General features: G+C 37.3%; 1 protein-coding gene across 1 annotated transcript in view; it reads right to left on the bottom strand.

Moving 5' to 3' along the window:
- The window catches only part of LOC122431392 (glycerophosphodiester phosphodiesterase domain-containing protein 4-like), a 139777-nt gene that overhangs the window by 70071 nt on the left and 50530 nt on the right, over nt 1–19176 (bottom strand). Inside the window, exon 12 of the mRNA XM_043452690.1 lies at nt 13656–13812. Within this exon, the coding sequence (XP_043308625.1) occupies nt 13656–13812 (157 nt within the window). The remainder of the gene's footprint in view (nt 1–13655; nt 13813–19176) is intronic.

Genomic DNA, 19176 nt, shown 5'->3' with positions numbered 1-19176 from the left:
ATCCTCCCAACCCAGGGATTAAACCCAAGTCTTCTGCACTGCAGGCGGATTCTTTACTGTCTGAGCCACCAGGGAAGCCCCTGAGATCACATGGTCAACTAATATTCAAGAGGAGAGCCAAGAACACTCAATGGGGAAAAGACAATATCTTCAACAAATGGTACTGGGAAAACTGGAGAAACATATGCAGAACAATGAAATTGAACCCATGTCTCACACCACTCACCAAAACTAACTCAAAATGGATCCAGACTTAAACATAAGATTGATACCATAAAACTCCCAGAGGAAAATGCAGAGAAGCAGCTCACCAATACTGGTTTTAGCAATGACTTTTCTGGACACGATGCCAAAAGCACAAACACCAAAAGCAAAAATCAACAAATGGGACTACATAAAACTCAAAACCTCCTTTATGGCAAATAAATAATTAACAAAATGAAAGACAGCCAAGAAAATGGGAGAAAACTTCTGCAAACCATATACTGGATGAGGAGTTAATATCTAAAATATATAAAGGAAGTATACTACAACATAACAATAATAAATGTGACTAGAAAAATGGACAGAAGAACTAAATAGATATTTTCCAAAGAGGACATCAAAACAGCCACCAGGCACATGAGAAGATGTCAAAATCACTAATCATCAGGGACATGCAAATAAAAACCACAATGAGATTATCACCTCACACCTGCTAGAATGGCTATTATCAAGAAGACAAGAGACAACAGATACCAGCAAGGATGTGGTGAAAATGAAAAACTTTCACACTCACTGGCAAAGTAGTCCAACTATTATGGAAAACAATGTGAATTTTCCTGAAAAAATTAGAAAAAGACCTATCAAATGATTCAGCAACCCACTTCTGGATATATATCCAAAGGAAATGAGAACAGGAGTTCAATGAGATATATGCACTCTCATGCTCACTGCAGCGTTATTCACAATAGCCAAGATATGGAAACGACTTAAATGCTCATCAACAAATGAATGAATAAAAATGATGTAGTGTATATACACAACAGAATATTATTCAGCCATGAGAAAGGAAGATATCCTGCCATTTGTGACAAAATGGATGGACTGTGAACACCCAGATTATGCAAGGTAAGTCAGACAGAGAATGATAAGTACTATATGATATTATTATACATAGAACCTAAAAGTGTCAAACCTGCAAAAAGAAAAAAAAAATTGTAAAACAGTGGTTACCAGGGGATGGGGACTGAGGATAAGATTGATAGTATTGAAGGGTACAAACTTATACTGAGCACTAAACAAGTCATAGAGATCTAATGCATAATATATTGAATACAGGTAATAATAGTGTACTTTAAAGTTTACTTGTCTGCATGCCTTTTATCTTTCCTTCCACAATACACTGTCTAGGACCTCCAGTATGTTCGGCAGAAGTGGTAAGGAAGGGCATTCTTTTTTTAAAAAAAAATTATTTTATTGAAGTATAGCTGATTTACAATGTTACATTAATTTCTGCTGCATGGCAAAGTTTATATACATACATACATATATATATATGTATATATATATATATATATATACACACACACACACATTCTTTTTTACATTCATTTTCACAGGATATTGATACGGCACGAGTCCCTGTGTTACACACTAGGACCTTGCTGTATATCCATTCTATATATAATAGTTTGCATCTGCTAATCCCAAACTCCCAATCCACCCTTCCCCATACCTGATCCCTCTCGGCAACCACTCTATGTCCATGTGTTTGTTTCTGTTTGGTAGATAAACTCATTTGTGTCACGTTTTATATTTCACATATAAGACATAGCATATGGCATCTGTCTTTTTCTTTCTGACTTACCTCACTTAGTATGATAATCTCTAGGTCCATTATTTCATTGTTTTTTATGTTTAAGGAGTATTCCACTATACATACGAATCACTCTTCTTTATCCATTCACCGAAAGATGGACGTTTAGATTGTTTCCACATCTTGCTATTGTGAATAGTGTTCCTTTGAACATACAGATGCATATATCTTTTTGAATTACAGTTTTGCCTGAATATGTGCCTAGGAGTGGGATTGCTGCATCATATGGCAACTCTTTTTTTAGTTTTTTAAGGAACCTCAATAAAGTTTTCCATGGTGGATACACCAATTTACATTAGGGAAGGCACTCTTGCCTTGTTCCCAATGTTAGAAGAAAAACATTCATTTTTTCACCATTAAGGATAATGTTAGTATGACAAAACCCACTGAAATGTTGTGAAGTAATTAGCCTCCAATTAATAAAAAAATAAATTAATTAATTAAAAAATAAAATAACAACAACAACAAAAAAAAGAATAATGTTAGCTATAGGCTTTAAAGTTTCTCCTTTGTTAGTTAAGGTAAGTTCTCTGCTATTCTTACTTTTAAGAGTTTCTAATCACAAACAAAATTTTTGCTGAATGTTGTCAAATGCTTCTGTGGCATCAATCTAAGGGATCATGTAGTTTTCGTTAGACTGTTGATATAATAAATCACATTGACATTGACTAGTTGTTTTTTTTTACTGTTGAATGAGTCTTGTACTCCGAAGATGCACCTAATCTTGATCATGATATATTCTCTTTTTTATATAGTCATGGATTTGAGATGCTAGTATTTTGTCAAAGTGTTTTCTATGTTCTTAAGTTATAATTATCACTGATAAAGAGGAACATAATATTATGATTATATTTTCTATTACTACTGAAACAACACAAATTTAGTGACTTAATACAAATGTATTATTTTATAATTTTACAGATTGGAAGACTTATCTAGGTTTCATTTGACTAAAATCGAGGTGTCAACAGGGCTGTTCTCCTCTCTAGAGTCCCTTGGAGAGGGAAAATCCATCTGCTGCTTATTCAGGTTGTTGGCAGAATTTAGCTCCTTGTGGTTATTAATACTGAGGTCACCTATTTCCTTGTTGTCTATCGACTAAAGGCCATCCTCATCTTCTAGAGGCCACCAGCATTTCTTGGCTCATAGCCCGGTTTCTTCATTTTCAAAAGCAGCAACAGTGGGTTGAGTCTTTCTCATGCTTTAAGTATTTCCAGCCTTTTCTCCACTAATGCAGCTCTCTAACTGCAACTAGGAAAGGTTCTCTGTTTTTAAGGACTCATGATTAGATTGGGCCCACCAAGATAACCCAAGATAATCTCATCAACAGAGAATCCATAACCTCAATTACATCTGCAAAGATCTTTTTACTATGTATGACAATATACTTACTGCTTCCAGGAATCAGGGCATGGCTTTCTTTGGGAGGCCATTAGTCTGTCATGAAAAAGGCAGATTCGCCAAGGAGACATCCTAATCCTACATATGTCTGCTCTTAACAACAGAACTTCAAAATAAATGAAGGAGACCTGACAGATCCAAATATACATATACATATATATGTATGTATATGTATATATATAAATCAACATGTATGGTTGAAGACATCACTATTCCTCTCTCAGTAATGGATAAAACAGGCAGAAAATTCTCAAGAAGAGAGACAATCTAAACATTATTAGTCAACTTGATTTAATATATATAAAACAATTTCCTAAATTCATCTCATATGCTTTTGGAATATTAAGACAGGCCATATTCTGGACAATAAAATGAATTCTAGTAGATATGAAAGAACAGCAATCACACAAACTAAACACTCAGATGAGAACAGGATTAAACTAGAAATCAATAACAAGAAAATAACTTCTGGGACATCTGCAAATGTTTAGAAATTTGAAAAAACATTTCTAAATTATCCATGGTCAAGGGAGAAGGATTAAGGGGAAATTTTTATATATTCAGAAGTAAACAAAAATTAAAATGCAACATATCAAAATATCAAGGATTACCTTGGTGCTACGGTGGATAGGAATCAGCCTGCCAATGCAGGGGGACACGAGTTCAATCCCTGGTCCAGGAAGACTCCACATGCTGTGGAGCAACTAAAGCCCATAGGCCACAGCTACTGAAGCTCACATACCTACAACCTAGGTTTCACAACAAGAGATGTCACGCAATGAGAAGTCCTTACACCACAATGAAGAACGGCCCCCACTCACTGCAACTAAAGAAAGCCTGTGGGCAGCAGTGAAAACCCACCACAACCAAAAATAAATAAATAAATGACAAAATCTGTGTGATGCCACTGAAGCAGTGCTTAGAGGTAAATACAATAAATGCTATGATAGAAAGAAAAAAAGACTTAAAATCAGTAACCTAAGTTTCTACTTCAGCAAACTAGAAACAAAAGATAAAAATGAAACTCAAAGCAAACAAAAGAGTCCATGTTATAGACAGCCAACGGGAATTTGCTGTATGGCTAAGGAAACTCAAACAGGGGCTGTTATCAACCTAGAGGGGTAGGATGGTGAGGGAGATGGGCGGGAAGTTCAAAAGGGAGGTATGGTACTGGCACAAAGACAGAAACATAGATCAATGGAACAAAATAGAAAGTCCAGAGATAAATCCACGCACCTATTGACACCTTATCTTTGACAAAGGAGGCAAAGATATACAATGGAGAAAAGACAATCTCTTTAACGAGTGGAGCTGGGAAAACTGGTCAACCACCTGTAAAAGAATGAAACTAGAACACCTTCTAACACCATACACAAAAATTAACTCAAAATGGATTAAAGATATAAACTTAAGACCAGAAACTATAAAACTCCTAGAGGAAAACATAGGCAAAACACTCTCTGACATAAATCACAGCAGGATCCTCTACGACCCACCTCCTAGGGTAATGGAAATAAAAGCAAAAATAAACAAATGGGACCTAATGAAACTTAAAAGCTTTTGCACAACAAAGGAAACTGTAAACAAGGTGAAAAGACAGCCTTCACAATGGGAGAAAATAATAGCAAATGAGGCAAATGACAAAGAATTAATCTCAAAAATATACAAGCAATTCCTGCAGCTCAATTCCAGAAAAATATACGACCCAGTCAAAAAATGGGCCAAAGAACTAAACAGACATTTCTCCAAAGAAGACATACAGATGGCTAACAAACACATGAAAAGATGCTCAACATCACTCATTATCAGAGATATGCAAATCAAAACCACAATGAGGTAATTTCACGCCAGTCAGAATGGCTGCTATCCAAAAGTCTACAAGCAATAAATGCTGGAGAGGGTGTGGAGAAGAGGGAACCCTCTTACACTGTTGGTGGGAATGCAAACTAGTACAGCCACTATGGAAAACAGTGTGGAGATTTCTTAAAAAAACTAGAAATAGAACTGCCATATGACCCAGCTTGAAAGAGACACATGTACCACAATGTTCATCGCAGCACTGTTTACAATAGCCAGGACATGGAAGCAACCTAGATGTCCATCAGCAGACGAATGGATAAGAAAGCCATGGTACATATACACAATGGGATATTACTCAGCTATTAAAAAGAATGCATTTGAATCAGTTCTAATGAGGTGAATGAAACTGGAGCCTATAATAAAGAGTGAAGTAAGTCAGAAAGAAAAACACCAATACAGTATATTAACACATATATATGGAATTTAGAAAGACAGTAATGATGACCCTATATGTGAGACAGCAAAGGAGACACAGATGTAAAGAATAGACTTTTGCATTCTGTGGGAGAAGGCGAGGGTGGGATGACTTGAGAGAATAGCACTGAAACATGTATATTATCATATGTGAAACAGATCACCAGTCCAGGTTCGATGCATGAGACAGGGTGCTCAGGGCTGGTGCATTGGGATGACCATGAGGAATGGGATGGGGAGGGAGGTGGGAAGGAGGGTCAGGATGGGGAACACATGTACACCCATAGCTGATTCACATGAACGTATGGCAAAAACCATCACAATATTGTAAAGTAATGAGCCTCCAATTAAAACAAATTTTAAAAAATTTAAAAAAAATTTTTTTTGAATCAGCTTAAAAAAAGGGGGGAGGGGATATATGTATACCTATGGTTGATTCACGTTGAGGTTTGACAGAAAACAACAAAATTCTGTAAAGCAATTATCCTTCAATAAAAAAATAAATAAATTTTTTAAACAGCAAAAGAAGCAAAATATAAAGATTTGAGTAAAAATCTATGAAACTTGACAACAAAAAGCAGTAATCAATGAAATCTTCCAGTTCTTTTGACAATGTCAATGCAATTAATATATCTCTAACCAGCTGAACAGAAAGAGGAAAGAATTACAAATTATGAAAAGCAGGGATAAAAGAGGAAATATAATCACTGGTCCCACAAGCATTAAAAGGATAACTAAAAATAAACAACTCTGTCCATAAATTCAACAACTTAATGCTACAGACTAAGTCCTTAAAAGACAAAAACTATCAACAATCACTGAAGAAGAGATAACCTGAAGGACATATATCTATGAATAAAACTGACTTTATACGTAACAACCTTCCAAGACAATTTGAGGCTCAAGTGTGTTTAAAGCTGAATTCTACCAAATACACAGGAAGAAATAACACCAATTCTACACAGCTTCCTCCAAGAAACAGAAGAGGACAGAACATTTTCAACTCATTTTATGAGGTCAGCATTATCATAACACCAAAACCAGACAATGACATTATCAGAAAAGAAAACTGTAGACCAATAATCCCTCATGAAAATCTTGGGAATTTTAAAGTGCAAATATTATAGTTTGTTAGTTATAGGAACACTATTTGGTTCAAAAAATTTATTGGAGTATAGTAGATTTACAATGTTGTGTTAGTTTCAGGTGTAAAGTGAATCTGTTATACATACATTTATCAGTTATACATATACATATATCCACTCCTTCTTAAATCTTTTCCCATATATGCCCTTCAGAGTATTGAGTAGAGTTCCCTGTGTTATACAGAAGGTCCTTATTAGTTATCTATTTTATATATAGTAGTGCATATTTGGGAGAAGGCAATGGCAACCCACTCCAGTACTCTTGCCTGGAAGATCCCATGGACGGAGGAGCCTGGTAGGCTGCAGTCCATGGGGTCGCGAAGAGTCAGACACGACTGAGCGACTTCACTTTCACTTTTCACTTTCATGCATGGAGAAGGAAATGGCAACCTGCTCCAGTGTTCTTGCCTGGAGAATCCCAGGGACAGAGGAGCCTGGTAGGCTGCCATCTATGGGGTCGCACAGAGTCAGGCACGACTAAAGCGATTTCGCAGCAGCAGCAGCAGCAGTACATATATGTTAATCCCAATCTCCCAATTTATCCCTCCTCCATTACTCCCTGGTAACTAAAATCTTGTTCTCTACATTTGTAACTCTATTTTTGTTTTGTAGGTAAATTCATTTGTACCCCCCTTTTTTTAAGATTCCGTATAAAAGCACTATCATATGATACTTACCTTTCTCTAACTTACTTTACTCACTATGACAATCTCTAAGTCCCTAAATGTCAATCAACAGAGGAATGAGTAAAGAAGATATGGTCCATATATACAACGCAATATTACTCAGCCATAAAAAAGAATGGAATAATGCCATTTGCAGCAACACGGCTGGAACTAGAGATTTTAATAGCTTTTTAAAAGTCCGTTTCTGTCTACAAGTCCCTATCAGTCTGTCTTTTCTGAACTTTTAATGAGCAGTTTTGCTCCTGGTTTTAAGCTACATTTCCCTGCTTTTTTGTATGCCAAGAAATTTTATTATTGGCTGTTGGACACTGTGACTGTTATACTGTTACAGGCCTGACATTGTTGTCTCTTTTAAAGTGCAATAAAAAAATTTTGGCAAGCATTTCGATTACTAGCAAATCAAATGGATATTGTTTAGAGCAGGTCTAAAGGCAATTTTAATAGCCTTTAATCTAGGGTTTATTTATCCCTATAGCTGAGGTGTGACCTTTCCAGAATTTTTACTAAAGGCCCGTATGTCCAACAAAGCCTGTCTTCTAATATGGCTAGTTAGAACTTGAATATTTTCCAGATCTATGTGAGCTCTTAGAATGATTCCGCTAAAAGCTCCCTAGTAGTACTCTGCCCAGCCTTGGGGAGGTTCACCCTATTTGTGTGCCTTTTAGATATCAGCAACATACTCAAGCAGACCCCACACAGACTTCCAGAGGTCTTTCTCTGGAGAGTTCTCTCCTTTGGGTAGTCCTCCCTCAAAACTACCACCACCTCTATCTAAAAAAAAAAAAACAAAAAAAAAACCAATCTGTCCTCAGCTCCACAGGACCACCACGCTCTGCTTAGGTTCCTCCTGCTGTATGACAGCCAGAACACGCCTCCAGGCGCAATATGAGGGCAATCAGAATGCTCTATTATTCCTTCCTTTCACAGCTCTGCACTGACTGTTGCCCAGCATCTAAGAATGGATATTTCATGTATTTTTTCTGGTTTTCTAGCTATTTATGGCAAGATGACACAGCTAACACCTGTACACTGTCATGGCCAGAAGTAGATACATCCATGCTTCATATATGGTTCAACACTATTATAAAAACTGCCCACAAGTTAAGATATGGCAGAAGCTGTAAAATATAAAAAGGGAACCTTTATCATCCCAGTCAATATTTTGCAGGTAAAATAAAAATATAAATACATTTCAGAGTTTGACAATTTTTTATGTTTTAAAGAATGGACTGGAAGAATCAGGAGAGATGCTAATGTTTTCAAGGTCTATAACATGTTCTTACTCCTAAAGGAAACAGATCAAATCTTCTATATAGTTATGTATTATATTCTATTAGGTAGGCTTCCTTGGTGGCTCAGATGGTAAAGAATCTGCTTGCAGTGTGGGAGATCTGGGTTTGATCTCTGGGTTGGAAAGAACCCCTGGAGAAATAAATGGCAACCCCCTCCAGTATTCTTGCCTAGAGAATCACATGGACAGAGGAGCCTGGCGGGCCACAGTGCATGGGGTCACAAAGAGTTACACTAATAGATTAATATATTCTATTAGTATTTTATTTTCCTTTCTGACACTGTTGTTTGCTATAATAAAACAGATTCAATTCAGTTATCAAGAGCTTTCTTCTTTCTTCCCATGATTGTCTGAAGGTTTTTTATATAAGATACAGATCAAAAGCTGGAAAGTCTAGAATCAAAATCTTGTTTGAAAGGACTGTACACTCTTATCTTTTGATACACCAAGAACAAACTCATGAAAATGCTTCCTAGTGTAAGTTGACACTGTCATCTCAATCAGACACCAACCCATCTGTATCAGAGGACTGAGGCAGAATTTCAAAGATTAAGTTTTAGAGTAGAAGCGGTTAACTTCATGGAAGCGCACTGATAACCCTAGACATAGCAGGACATTACCCATGCCAGACTGAATGAACTGATGAGGTCAATCTAATCATGCTTATTCATTTTGGAATTTTATTGGTACTCTTTTTAATATTCTATTTTCTAATGGGCATATGAGAAAACCCATTCTCTTTTTTACTTTTCTCTAATTCTTACCTTGTGAAAAACATTCTTTGTATTTATTGATAGTATCTTGTTTTCACCATCCCTCAGAATTCAGGTACAAATACTTTTTACTGAGTCTTTATATCTCATGACAATGCAGTCATTTCCATGAGCTTAAATAAAAATCTGTCCTTTCACTGGGATATAACTGGACAAATTGATTGCATAATCAAAGCCATGCCTAATGGATGATATTTGAGAATACATTTCATTCAGTATGATATGGCAAGTCCCCAGTCCCCACTAAGGACACAGATAAAATTGGTATTTGGACCAATGCCTACCAGCCTTCCTAGGCAAACTGTTTCATGTCCATTGTTGTACACTGTCCCAGCATTACAAATAGTAAGAAAGCCACCGACTTGCAAGAAAAGGAGAGAGGAATTTGTCCACATTTGTAAGTGCAGAGGTGAAACCTGGCATAAATGAATTTAGTTTGTAAATAATAGTGATAAAAAGACCTCTGGAATAATAGAGACTGCTAAAAATAAAATTCTAGACGCTTTATAAACTTTGTGATGGAACCTAATTTAAGTGGCCTGAGCAGTTGTCTAATATGATCTGACTCTAGATTTGCTAGAGTCAGATCTGACTCTAGAGCTAACAAGGAACCTTATGTGTGTTAAGTGACTGTTTTAACGACACCGATGTGAGTTAATGAAGCCACATGATGCAAAATCACAATGAGACCAGTCTCTACTCTACAGAAGTTATTAATGATCCCAAGAGGAGACTTAATTATTCAAAACTTAGCAGTAAGGCAAAAGATAATATCATGGTAACACAATGTTTAACAAGCACACCTAAGGGTCATCTGACTCTTAAGAAAATGTACCTTTCTTTGAATTACCATGTTCTACTGATTAGGGTCAGACTATGTAAAGTTAGATGGTGACTTGTAGACAACTAATAAAAGTGGAAATTATTTTTGTCCAATAGAGATGTACATGATTTTTTATAAAAAAGATAACTCCAAAAGTATGTCTTCATTGCCATACAGTATATTAACAAGGTAACATACTAGGTTTGTATCCAACTTAACAATGTGATTTCAGCATTTCTTTGTTGCTCTGACTATAGGCATATTGAGTTCTTACTTCTTTTAAGTGTCGTTCTGCTTATTTCATTAATGTGTTAAATAAAATTATAATCTGCTCACTATATGCATGAGAATTACATTTTTATACTTTTGAGATTTTTTGAGGTTGAAGCTTTTGAACTGTGGTGCTAGACCTCTGAAAGTCCCTTGGACTGCAAGGAGATCAAATCAATCAATCTTAAAGGAAATCAACCCTTAAGGTTCATTGGAAGGACTGATGCTGAAGCTGAAACTCCAATACTTTGGACACCTGATTCAAAGAGATGATTCACTGGAAAAGTCCCTGGTGCTGGGGAAGATTGAGGGCAGGAGAAGGGGGCGACAGAGGACGAGATGTTTGGATGGCATCACTGACTCAATGGACATGAGTTGGAGCAACCTCCGGGAGATGGTGAAGGACAGGAAAGCCTGGTGTGCTGCAGTCCATGGGGTCACAAAAAGTCAGACATGACTTAGCAACTGAACAACTTTAGAGATTTATATTTTCACAAAAGGATATAAAAATGCTCCACAGAAATGTTGGCTTTACTAGTAAAATAAGAACTCAGCTGATCTTCCAGGGACAATTTGCAGAACTTCTGTATCTCTTTTTATTTCATTATTCAGTTCAGTTTAGTCACTCAGTCATGTCTGACTCTTTGTGACCCTGTGGACTGCAGCACACCAGGCTCTCCTGTCCATCACCAACTCCCAGAGCTTGCTCAAACTCATGTCCATTGAGTCGGTGATGCCATCCAACCATCTCATCCTCTGCCATCCCCTTCTCCTCCTGCCTTCAAACTTTCCCAGCATCCAGGTCTTTTCCAATGAGTCAGTTCTTCGCATCAGGTGGCCAAAGTATTGGAGTTTCAGCTTCAGCATCAGTCCTTGAAATGAATATTCATGACTACCGGAAAAACCACACATGACTACTAGAAAAACCATTACAGATCAGGCTAATTTTCACAAGCAATCTCAAGAATAATAACTATACCAATAAATATAAGTTGTGCCCGACTCCTTGCGACCCCATGGACTGTAGCCTGCCAGGCTCCTCTGTCCATGGGATTTTCCAGGCAAGAATACTGGAGTGGGTTGCCATTTCCTTCTCTAGGGGATCTTCCAGACCCAGGGATTGAACTTGAGTCTCCTGCACTGCAGGCAGACTCTTTACCACTGAATCACCAAGGAAGCCCTCAAACAGATCAGTTGATCTTCCAGGGACAATTCCCAGAACTTCTATATCTATTTTTATTTCACTATAGATCAAACTATTTAATTTTCACAAGTAGTCTCAAGAATAATAACTTTACTGTCAGATAATAATCAACTCACCACCACCATCAATCCATAACTATACCCAACCAAAAAAGAGAACCCAGAAAAACCTTCGCAAATGAAAGAATTTCTTTGCTCTGAAAAATTATCCAATCTTACAAACCTTTTAAATAATGTGCCAACACCACTTTGACTACTTCTGACCACACAGCATGCAAGCAAAGCAAGCTCTACCAACAAACCTAAAAATAAAGCCCCCTAGATAATCATATTTGAAGTCAAGGTTTCAGAATACTCTTCAGTAACCAGACTAAAGGTATAACTAAACACTTGCAAACACACCACCTAGATAAAATAAAACTATTAATCCTAAAACATACAGATAACATTACTAAAATAACATATCCTATCCCACCACTTATAGTAAGTAAGACTTTTACAAACCATAAATTACACAACAAATATTCTAACAGCCTTCTCATTTGGAATACATACTTGCCAAAACATTACCTATGGTTATCAGGGCTTCCATAGGCGGCACTAGTGGTAAGGAACCCATCTGCTGAAGCAGGAGATTTAAGAGATGTGGGTTTCTTCCTGAACCCTGGGTCGGGAAGATCCCCTGGAGGAGGAAATGGCAACCAACTCCAGTATTCTTGCCTGGGGGACTTTCATGGAGGTTCAGTTGTTGAATCTGCCTTCCAATGTATGGTGTTCTTGACTAGAAAATCCCATTGGCAGAGGAGCCTGGAGGGCTACAGTCCAAAAGGTCACAAAGAGTCAGATACAAATGAAGTGACTTAGCCCATGGCTAATTAAACCAATATATATTGTACATACTAATGGAGTCTCTCTAGTCTGTATGTTTCTATTTATTCATGTATGATGAGACATATACAGAGCCTACATACACACAGAAACCTGGAATATCAGATGTATCCCTTTATTTCTCACACGGAAACAGCTTTTATAGGCTACGTACTCATAAGAGAATAAGTATTCTGAGGTGATACAATCATTACAAATCAATGTTCAGCTATCCCTTACAGTAACACTTGTTGAAAGAATTTTAAGTGGATAAGTATATTTCTTGATGTAAGTCTTTACTTTTCACTTTTAACATGACAAAGGGTCAAATCGGTCTTCAGGATTAACATCAAATATAAATAAATTCCATTCCATCTAGTATATAATCAAAAGTCCCTGAAGATTTACTTCACAACTACCTGATAGGAAAGCCATTACCACAGCTGACCTCTAACTGTTGTAGCTCTGCTGCCATAGGTACCAGCAATATGAGTGCCTGCTGTCTGCCCTGCTCAGGTGTTTGTTGTCAAAATCAGACTGAAAATGAGTATATCTGATTGGTGAAACCTAGGTCACATGGATTCCCTGTAGACATGATAACCTGGAAAATGTAAGTTGCTTTCCTTTAACTATTTTCAGAAGGCAGGCTTGACTTTTATCAGATGTAAATCTGACTTTCTATTCAGGATAATTCTAAATTCTCTAACTTGTTTTTTAAACACTGCCAGGAATCAAACTCGGGTCTCCCACATTGCGGGCAGATTTTTTACCATCTGAGCCACCAGGGAAGCCCTAAGTTCAAGAAATTCTTGGATAAAAAGGAAGTAAATAACAAGAATAAGTTTAAGGCTTGTTTGCAGAATTTCCAGCAGCAATTAGACTGACTACATTACTGGAATAACATTCCTGCGAATTCTAACTATAGTCACGCTACCAAACTGGGATGAAATTGTGTGCACACTTGCCTATCCTCATCTAAAGGCTTTATCTCCAGGAGCAGCACATGACCTCATACAGAAGAGGGAGTTCAAGGCAGGTTTCTTCAAGTGGAGAATGTGTCTTACCAGAGCTTGTGAAAACCATTTGCCTGCATTCAGAGTCGACAGGAAATCCCAATCAAATAAGGAAGGGTGTGTCAAGGAGGCATTTGGCAGGACCTCCTTGATATTGGTTGTTCTTCTCAGGTCAGAGTCATGCATGAGAAAAGGCACACGATCATAACTGCAGGCAGAGGGGGAGAAGAGCGAAAGAGGTGGATAGGCTGAATTCAGCCACTCTGGCAGACAGGGTTCTCAGAAAGCCTATCAAGCTCACAAGTCTTACTAGGTTCCTTACTCCCTCCCTTGTCTTAGCAGAGGATTAAGTACAGGAATTTATACTTTGATACTGACATTTTTCTGCCCAAGGAAGCAATCTTCTGTAATGTCCAACAAGCCTGTTGCGCTGTGCTTAGTTGCTCAGTCCTGTCTGACTCTCTGTGAACCCATAGACTGGATCCCGCCAGGCTCCTCTGTCTAGGGGGATTCTCCAGGCAAGAATATTGCAGTGACTTGCCATGCCCTCTTCCAGGGGATCTTCCTGACCCAAGTATCAAACCTGGGTTTCCTGCACTGCAGGCTGACTACCGTCTGAGCTACCAGGAAAGCTCCAATAAGTCTATTAGCTATGGTGGAAGAGTAGCCTTCCTATCCAGGGAATTTATGGATCTAGAAAATAATAGGTAGAGCAGTCATCTGAGAGTAAGGTAAGTGAGAAGTGAATGCGGCAAGGTCCTGAAGTCCCTAGAACCATACTAAGCAGGCACCTACACAGTCTTCCTATGTTTTCCTGACTCATTTCCCAACTGGCAACTGCCCTGAGTATTTCTGGTCCTAGATTCTCATATCAGATGGCATCATTAGAAAAGTTTATTATCTGAAAACTTCTGTTACCAGCTATTTGCCTTGAAGAATCTGTTTTTATGAAAATCTCTCTTTCTTTATGATTAAAATATACATGATGAGAACTCTGTAATGATCATTAAGGAGTAACAGGATTGAGACCTAGTCCCCTCCCCATAAACAACTAGAAAACTGGACAAGAGAATTAACTTTTGTAGGAAGTGGACAATGGGGAGCATAGTATAATTATTTCTGAGAAAAGGCAAACAAATGAAATAGGCTTTACCATTACCCAAGCTTCCATCTTGCAGGTAAATACTGGAATGTGGCATAGGGCAAGGTGGACATGCATGATAAGTCGATTCAAGTTGGGTCTCACTCTTTGAAACCCTATGAACTGTAGCCCAGCAGGCTCCTCTGTCCATGGGATTCTCCAGGCAAGAATACCAGAATGGGTTGCCATGCCCTCCTCCAGGGGATCTTCCTGACTCAGGAATCAAACCTGAGCTCGTGCATCTCCTACATTGGCAGGTGGGTTCTTTACCACTAGCACCACCAGGGAAGCCCATGGCGCAAGGAGCGGAGCATCTAATAAGTACCCAGCTACAGTACTGAAATGAAAAGAAGAAGAGAAGATTAAGGAGAGGTCAAGAAAGCTAGAATTTATTGGCTAGAGTCCCACTGGGAATGGAGGTATGCAAAAAGAAAGCATTCTAGAAAAATATGTACAAGGATCCCTTGAAGTATGGCTAAATATCAATTTGTAAATGTACAGAGTAAAACTCTTATGGAGTTTGCCAAGAATAACTTCCAAGAAAAAGAAAATAACCAGAAAGTTCTAAGACAATTTACAGAGCTCACAAAGGGATGTAACTCATTCAAGTTCTATCAGTGGCATGACCTCAGTAATAACAAGGATACACCTTTGAGATGAGAATGATTTAGAACTAGAATTACTTTAGAATCTCCATAAAAGAACTTAAAAACAATCCTCCAAAGGATCAAACTAGTCTTCAAGTAACTTAATTGCCTTCTAGAATAAGCACCAAATTCTTTACTGGAATACAAAAAATATACCACACAGAATGGTAAAGTCACAATGTCTGGCTTATAACCAAAATTTACCAGATGTATAACAAAGTATAAAAATGTAACATAACCTAGAGAAATTACTCTGTAAAGACAAACTTGGAAATGACAGAGGTGACAGAATTAGTAAACAAGAATATTAAATCAAGATAAAAAATACAGACGATGTAGGTAATAGATGCAAAGGAACACAAGAACATATGAAGACAGAACTCTAAGAGTCAAAAAAGAAATAAATGGAAATTCTAGAGATAAAAAATATAACTGAAATGAAAATTTCACTAAATGAATTTAACAGCATATTTGATATTACAGATGATGTTAAGATCAGTGAATTTGAAGGTTCAGCAGTACAGTCTATCCAAATGGACTGTAAGATCATATCAAGCAGTATTATATATGTGCAGTTGCAATCCTAAAAAGAGGGGAGGGACAGAAAAAAATCTGAGGAAGTAAAAGTAAAAAGTTCAAAAATTTATAAAAGTTAGGCATCAATAGATCCAACAACACTGATGAATGCCAAGAAAAGTAAATGTAGGAGTTCACATACACAGGCACATACCCCACACTATGTGCCTGTGTATGACTGGTGAAAAATTGATAACGAAAAGAAAATTGTAAAAGGAGCCACAGGGAAAGAAAATACATATTTAGAGAGAAACAAAGATATGTATATAGCAGACTTTTCAACAAAAATATGAGATACAGAAAACAATGAAACAACATATTTTAAATGGTGAAGGAAGAAAACAACTATCAACTTAAAATTTATCAAAAATGAAAGAAGAGATGATGCTGAGAAGATGACAGAGTACAAAGCACCAGGAATGTCTCCCCACCTAGACAGCAACTGCATTCGAAGACTGTCTGATGTAATTCTCTTGGAGATTTGGAGTATATGAAAGGCTTTCAACTTCCATAGGAAAACTCAGGTGTAAACTGGGGTTAATTTCAGTCAATTTCAGCTCTTAGCACAATAGCAGCTACCCATTACCCACCCCTATTCACATGGCAAACAACTGTGGACAGGTTCCTGGAGTAACTTGCACAGCAGCTGGTGAGTGCCAGGGTGGCAAAAAAACATCCTCTATTCCAAATACAGGGTTTCCCTGCTCTGGTCACTGGTTACTTCTTGTCACAAAGGAGCAAAGAGATAAGACTGTTGTTGCACCTTCTTCTGCTGTTGCAAAGCCCCAGCCCTCTAACAGAAATGACTTTCACAAGATTTAAAGGGCAGCACCCTTTTCAACCCTCCTTTTCTCCTATTGTAAATCAGCCATTAAACAGTAGCTTTATATTAAGCAATCTACATTAAAAAATTAAAATATTAAAAATATGTGTACATACAAAGAGAAATTAGAAAGTGACCATACATGGCCAAGGGAAGATCAGAAAAACCTGAAAAAAACTCAAGTTTACACCTCAGGCTGATCCACGGCATAGAGACATCTAATAAAAATTAAAACAACAACAACAACAAAACCCAGCAAACCCAAAGGAAGGGGGACCATACTACTCATCTCAAATGCCCAGTTTTTAACCAAATTAAAAAAAAATCACAAGACTGACAAAAACAAAGTATGGCCCATTCAAAGGAAAAAAATCAACAAGAACTGTCCCTGAAAAAAAGCTAATGGTAGATATACTAGATAAAAACTTTAAAACAATCATATTAAAGACACTAAAAGAACTAAAGAAAGATGTGGATAAACTCAACAAAATAATGTATGAACAAAATGGAAATATTAATAAAGAGATTTCTTAAACCCGAAAAATAAACCAAAAAATTATACAGCTAAAAAGTACAATAACTGAAATGAGAAACTGACTACAGGGATTCAAAGGCAGATTTAAACAGGCAAAAGGAAGACTCACTGAACTAAAAGATAAGACAATACAACTTATTGAATATGAGAATAAAAAAAGATTGTGTAAGAGTTAACAGACTCTAAAGGATACCCCAATATCAAAGCCAGACAAACTTACAAGAAAATAAAATTACAGAACAATATCCCTTATGAATACTGATGTAAAAAAACCTCAATAAAATATCAAATAAAACTCAGCACTGTATTCAAAAGGATTATATGTGAGATTTAGTCCCAAAATTCAAGAATGTTATTGAAATCCATCAATGTAATAAACCACATTAAAAGAATGAAAAAAAAAATACAATTATTTCAAGTGATACAGAAAAGGAATTAGACAACATTCAACCCCCTTAATGATAAACATTCTCTTTAAGCTAAAAATAGAAACTATACCAAAGTAATAAAAGACATATATGAAAAAGCCAGGGCAAACACCATATTCAATGGTGAATGACAAAAAGCTTTTCCTCTAAAATTAGGAACAAGGTAAGGAAGTGTGTTTTGGCACTTTTACTCAAAGTGATGCTAAAAGTTCTAGCCAGAGCAATTGAGCATCACAGAGAAATAAAATGGATCCAGGTTGGAAAGGAAGAACCTAAAATTACTTCTGTTTTCATATGGTATTATCTTATACGCTGCCTTCATGGATCATGGTCTTGTCATTGGTGAAGGGGCCTGCATAACTTCAATGAAGCTATGAGCCATGCCATGCCATGCCACCCAAGACAAATGAATCACTGTGGACAGTTCTGACAAAATGCAGTCCACTGAGAAAGGAGTGGCAAAACCACATCAGTATTCTTGCCTCAAGAACCCCATGAACATTAAGAGTATGAAAATGCAAAATGATATGACACTGCAGATGAGCCCCCCAAGGTCAGAAGGTGTCCAATATGCTACTGGAGAAGAGCAGAGGGCAGTTACCAATAACTCCAGAAAGAATGAAGCTGCTGGGTTAAGGCGAAAAGGACGCTCAGTTGTGGATGTGCCTGGAGGTGAAAATAAAGTCTGATGCTGCAAAGAATAATACAGCATAGGAACCTGGAATGTTAGGTCCATGAATCAAGGTAAATTGGACGTGGTCAAACAGAAGATGGCAAGAGTGAACACTGACATCTTAGGAATCAAAGAACTAAAATGGACAGGAATGGGCAAATTTAATTCAGATGACCATTATATTTACTACTCTGGGCAAGAATACCTTAGAAGAAATGGAGTAGCCCTCACAGTCAACGAAACAGTCCAAAATGCAGTACTTGGGGGCAATCTCAAAAACAACAGAATAATCTCAGTTCATTTCCAAGGCAAACCATTCAATATCACAGTAATCCAGGTCTATGCCCCAACCACTAATGCCCCAAAAGCTGAAGTTGACCAGTTCTATGAAGACCTACAAGACCTTCTAAAACTAACATCAAAAAAAGATGTCCTTTTCATCACAGAAGATTGGAATGCAAAAATAGGAAGAGATACCTGGAGTAACTGGCAAGTTTCACCTTGGAGTACAAATTGAAGCAGGACAAAGGCTAACAGAGTTTTGCCAAGAGAACACGCTGGTCATAGTAAAACCCTCTTCCAACAACACAAAAGATGACCACACATAGACATCACCTACAGGTCAATACTAAAATCAGATTGCTTATATTCTTTGCACACGAAAATGGAGAAGCTCTATACACTCAGCAAAAACAAGACCTGGAGCTGACTGTGGTTCAGATTATAAGCTCCTTATTGAAAACGTCAGG

Source organism: Cervus canadensis, chromosome 29 (assembly GCF_019320065.1).
Source record: "Cervus canadensis isolate Bull #8, Minnesota chromosome 29, ASM1932006v1, whole genome shotgun sequence".
Taxonomy (NCBI): domain Eukaryota; kingdom Metazoa; phylum Chordata; class Mammalia; order Artiodactyla; family Cervidae; genus Cervus; species Cervus canadensis.
Note: the sequence above shows the minus strand (reverse complement) of the source record. Positions and strands in the feature narration are given on the sequence as shown.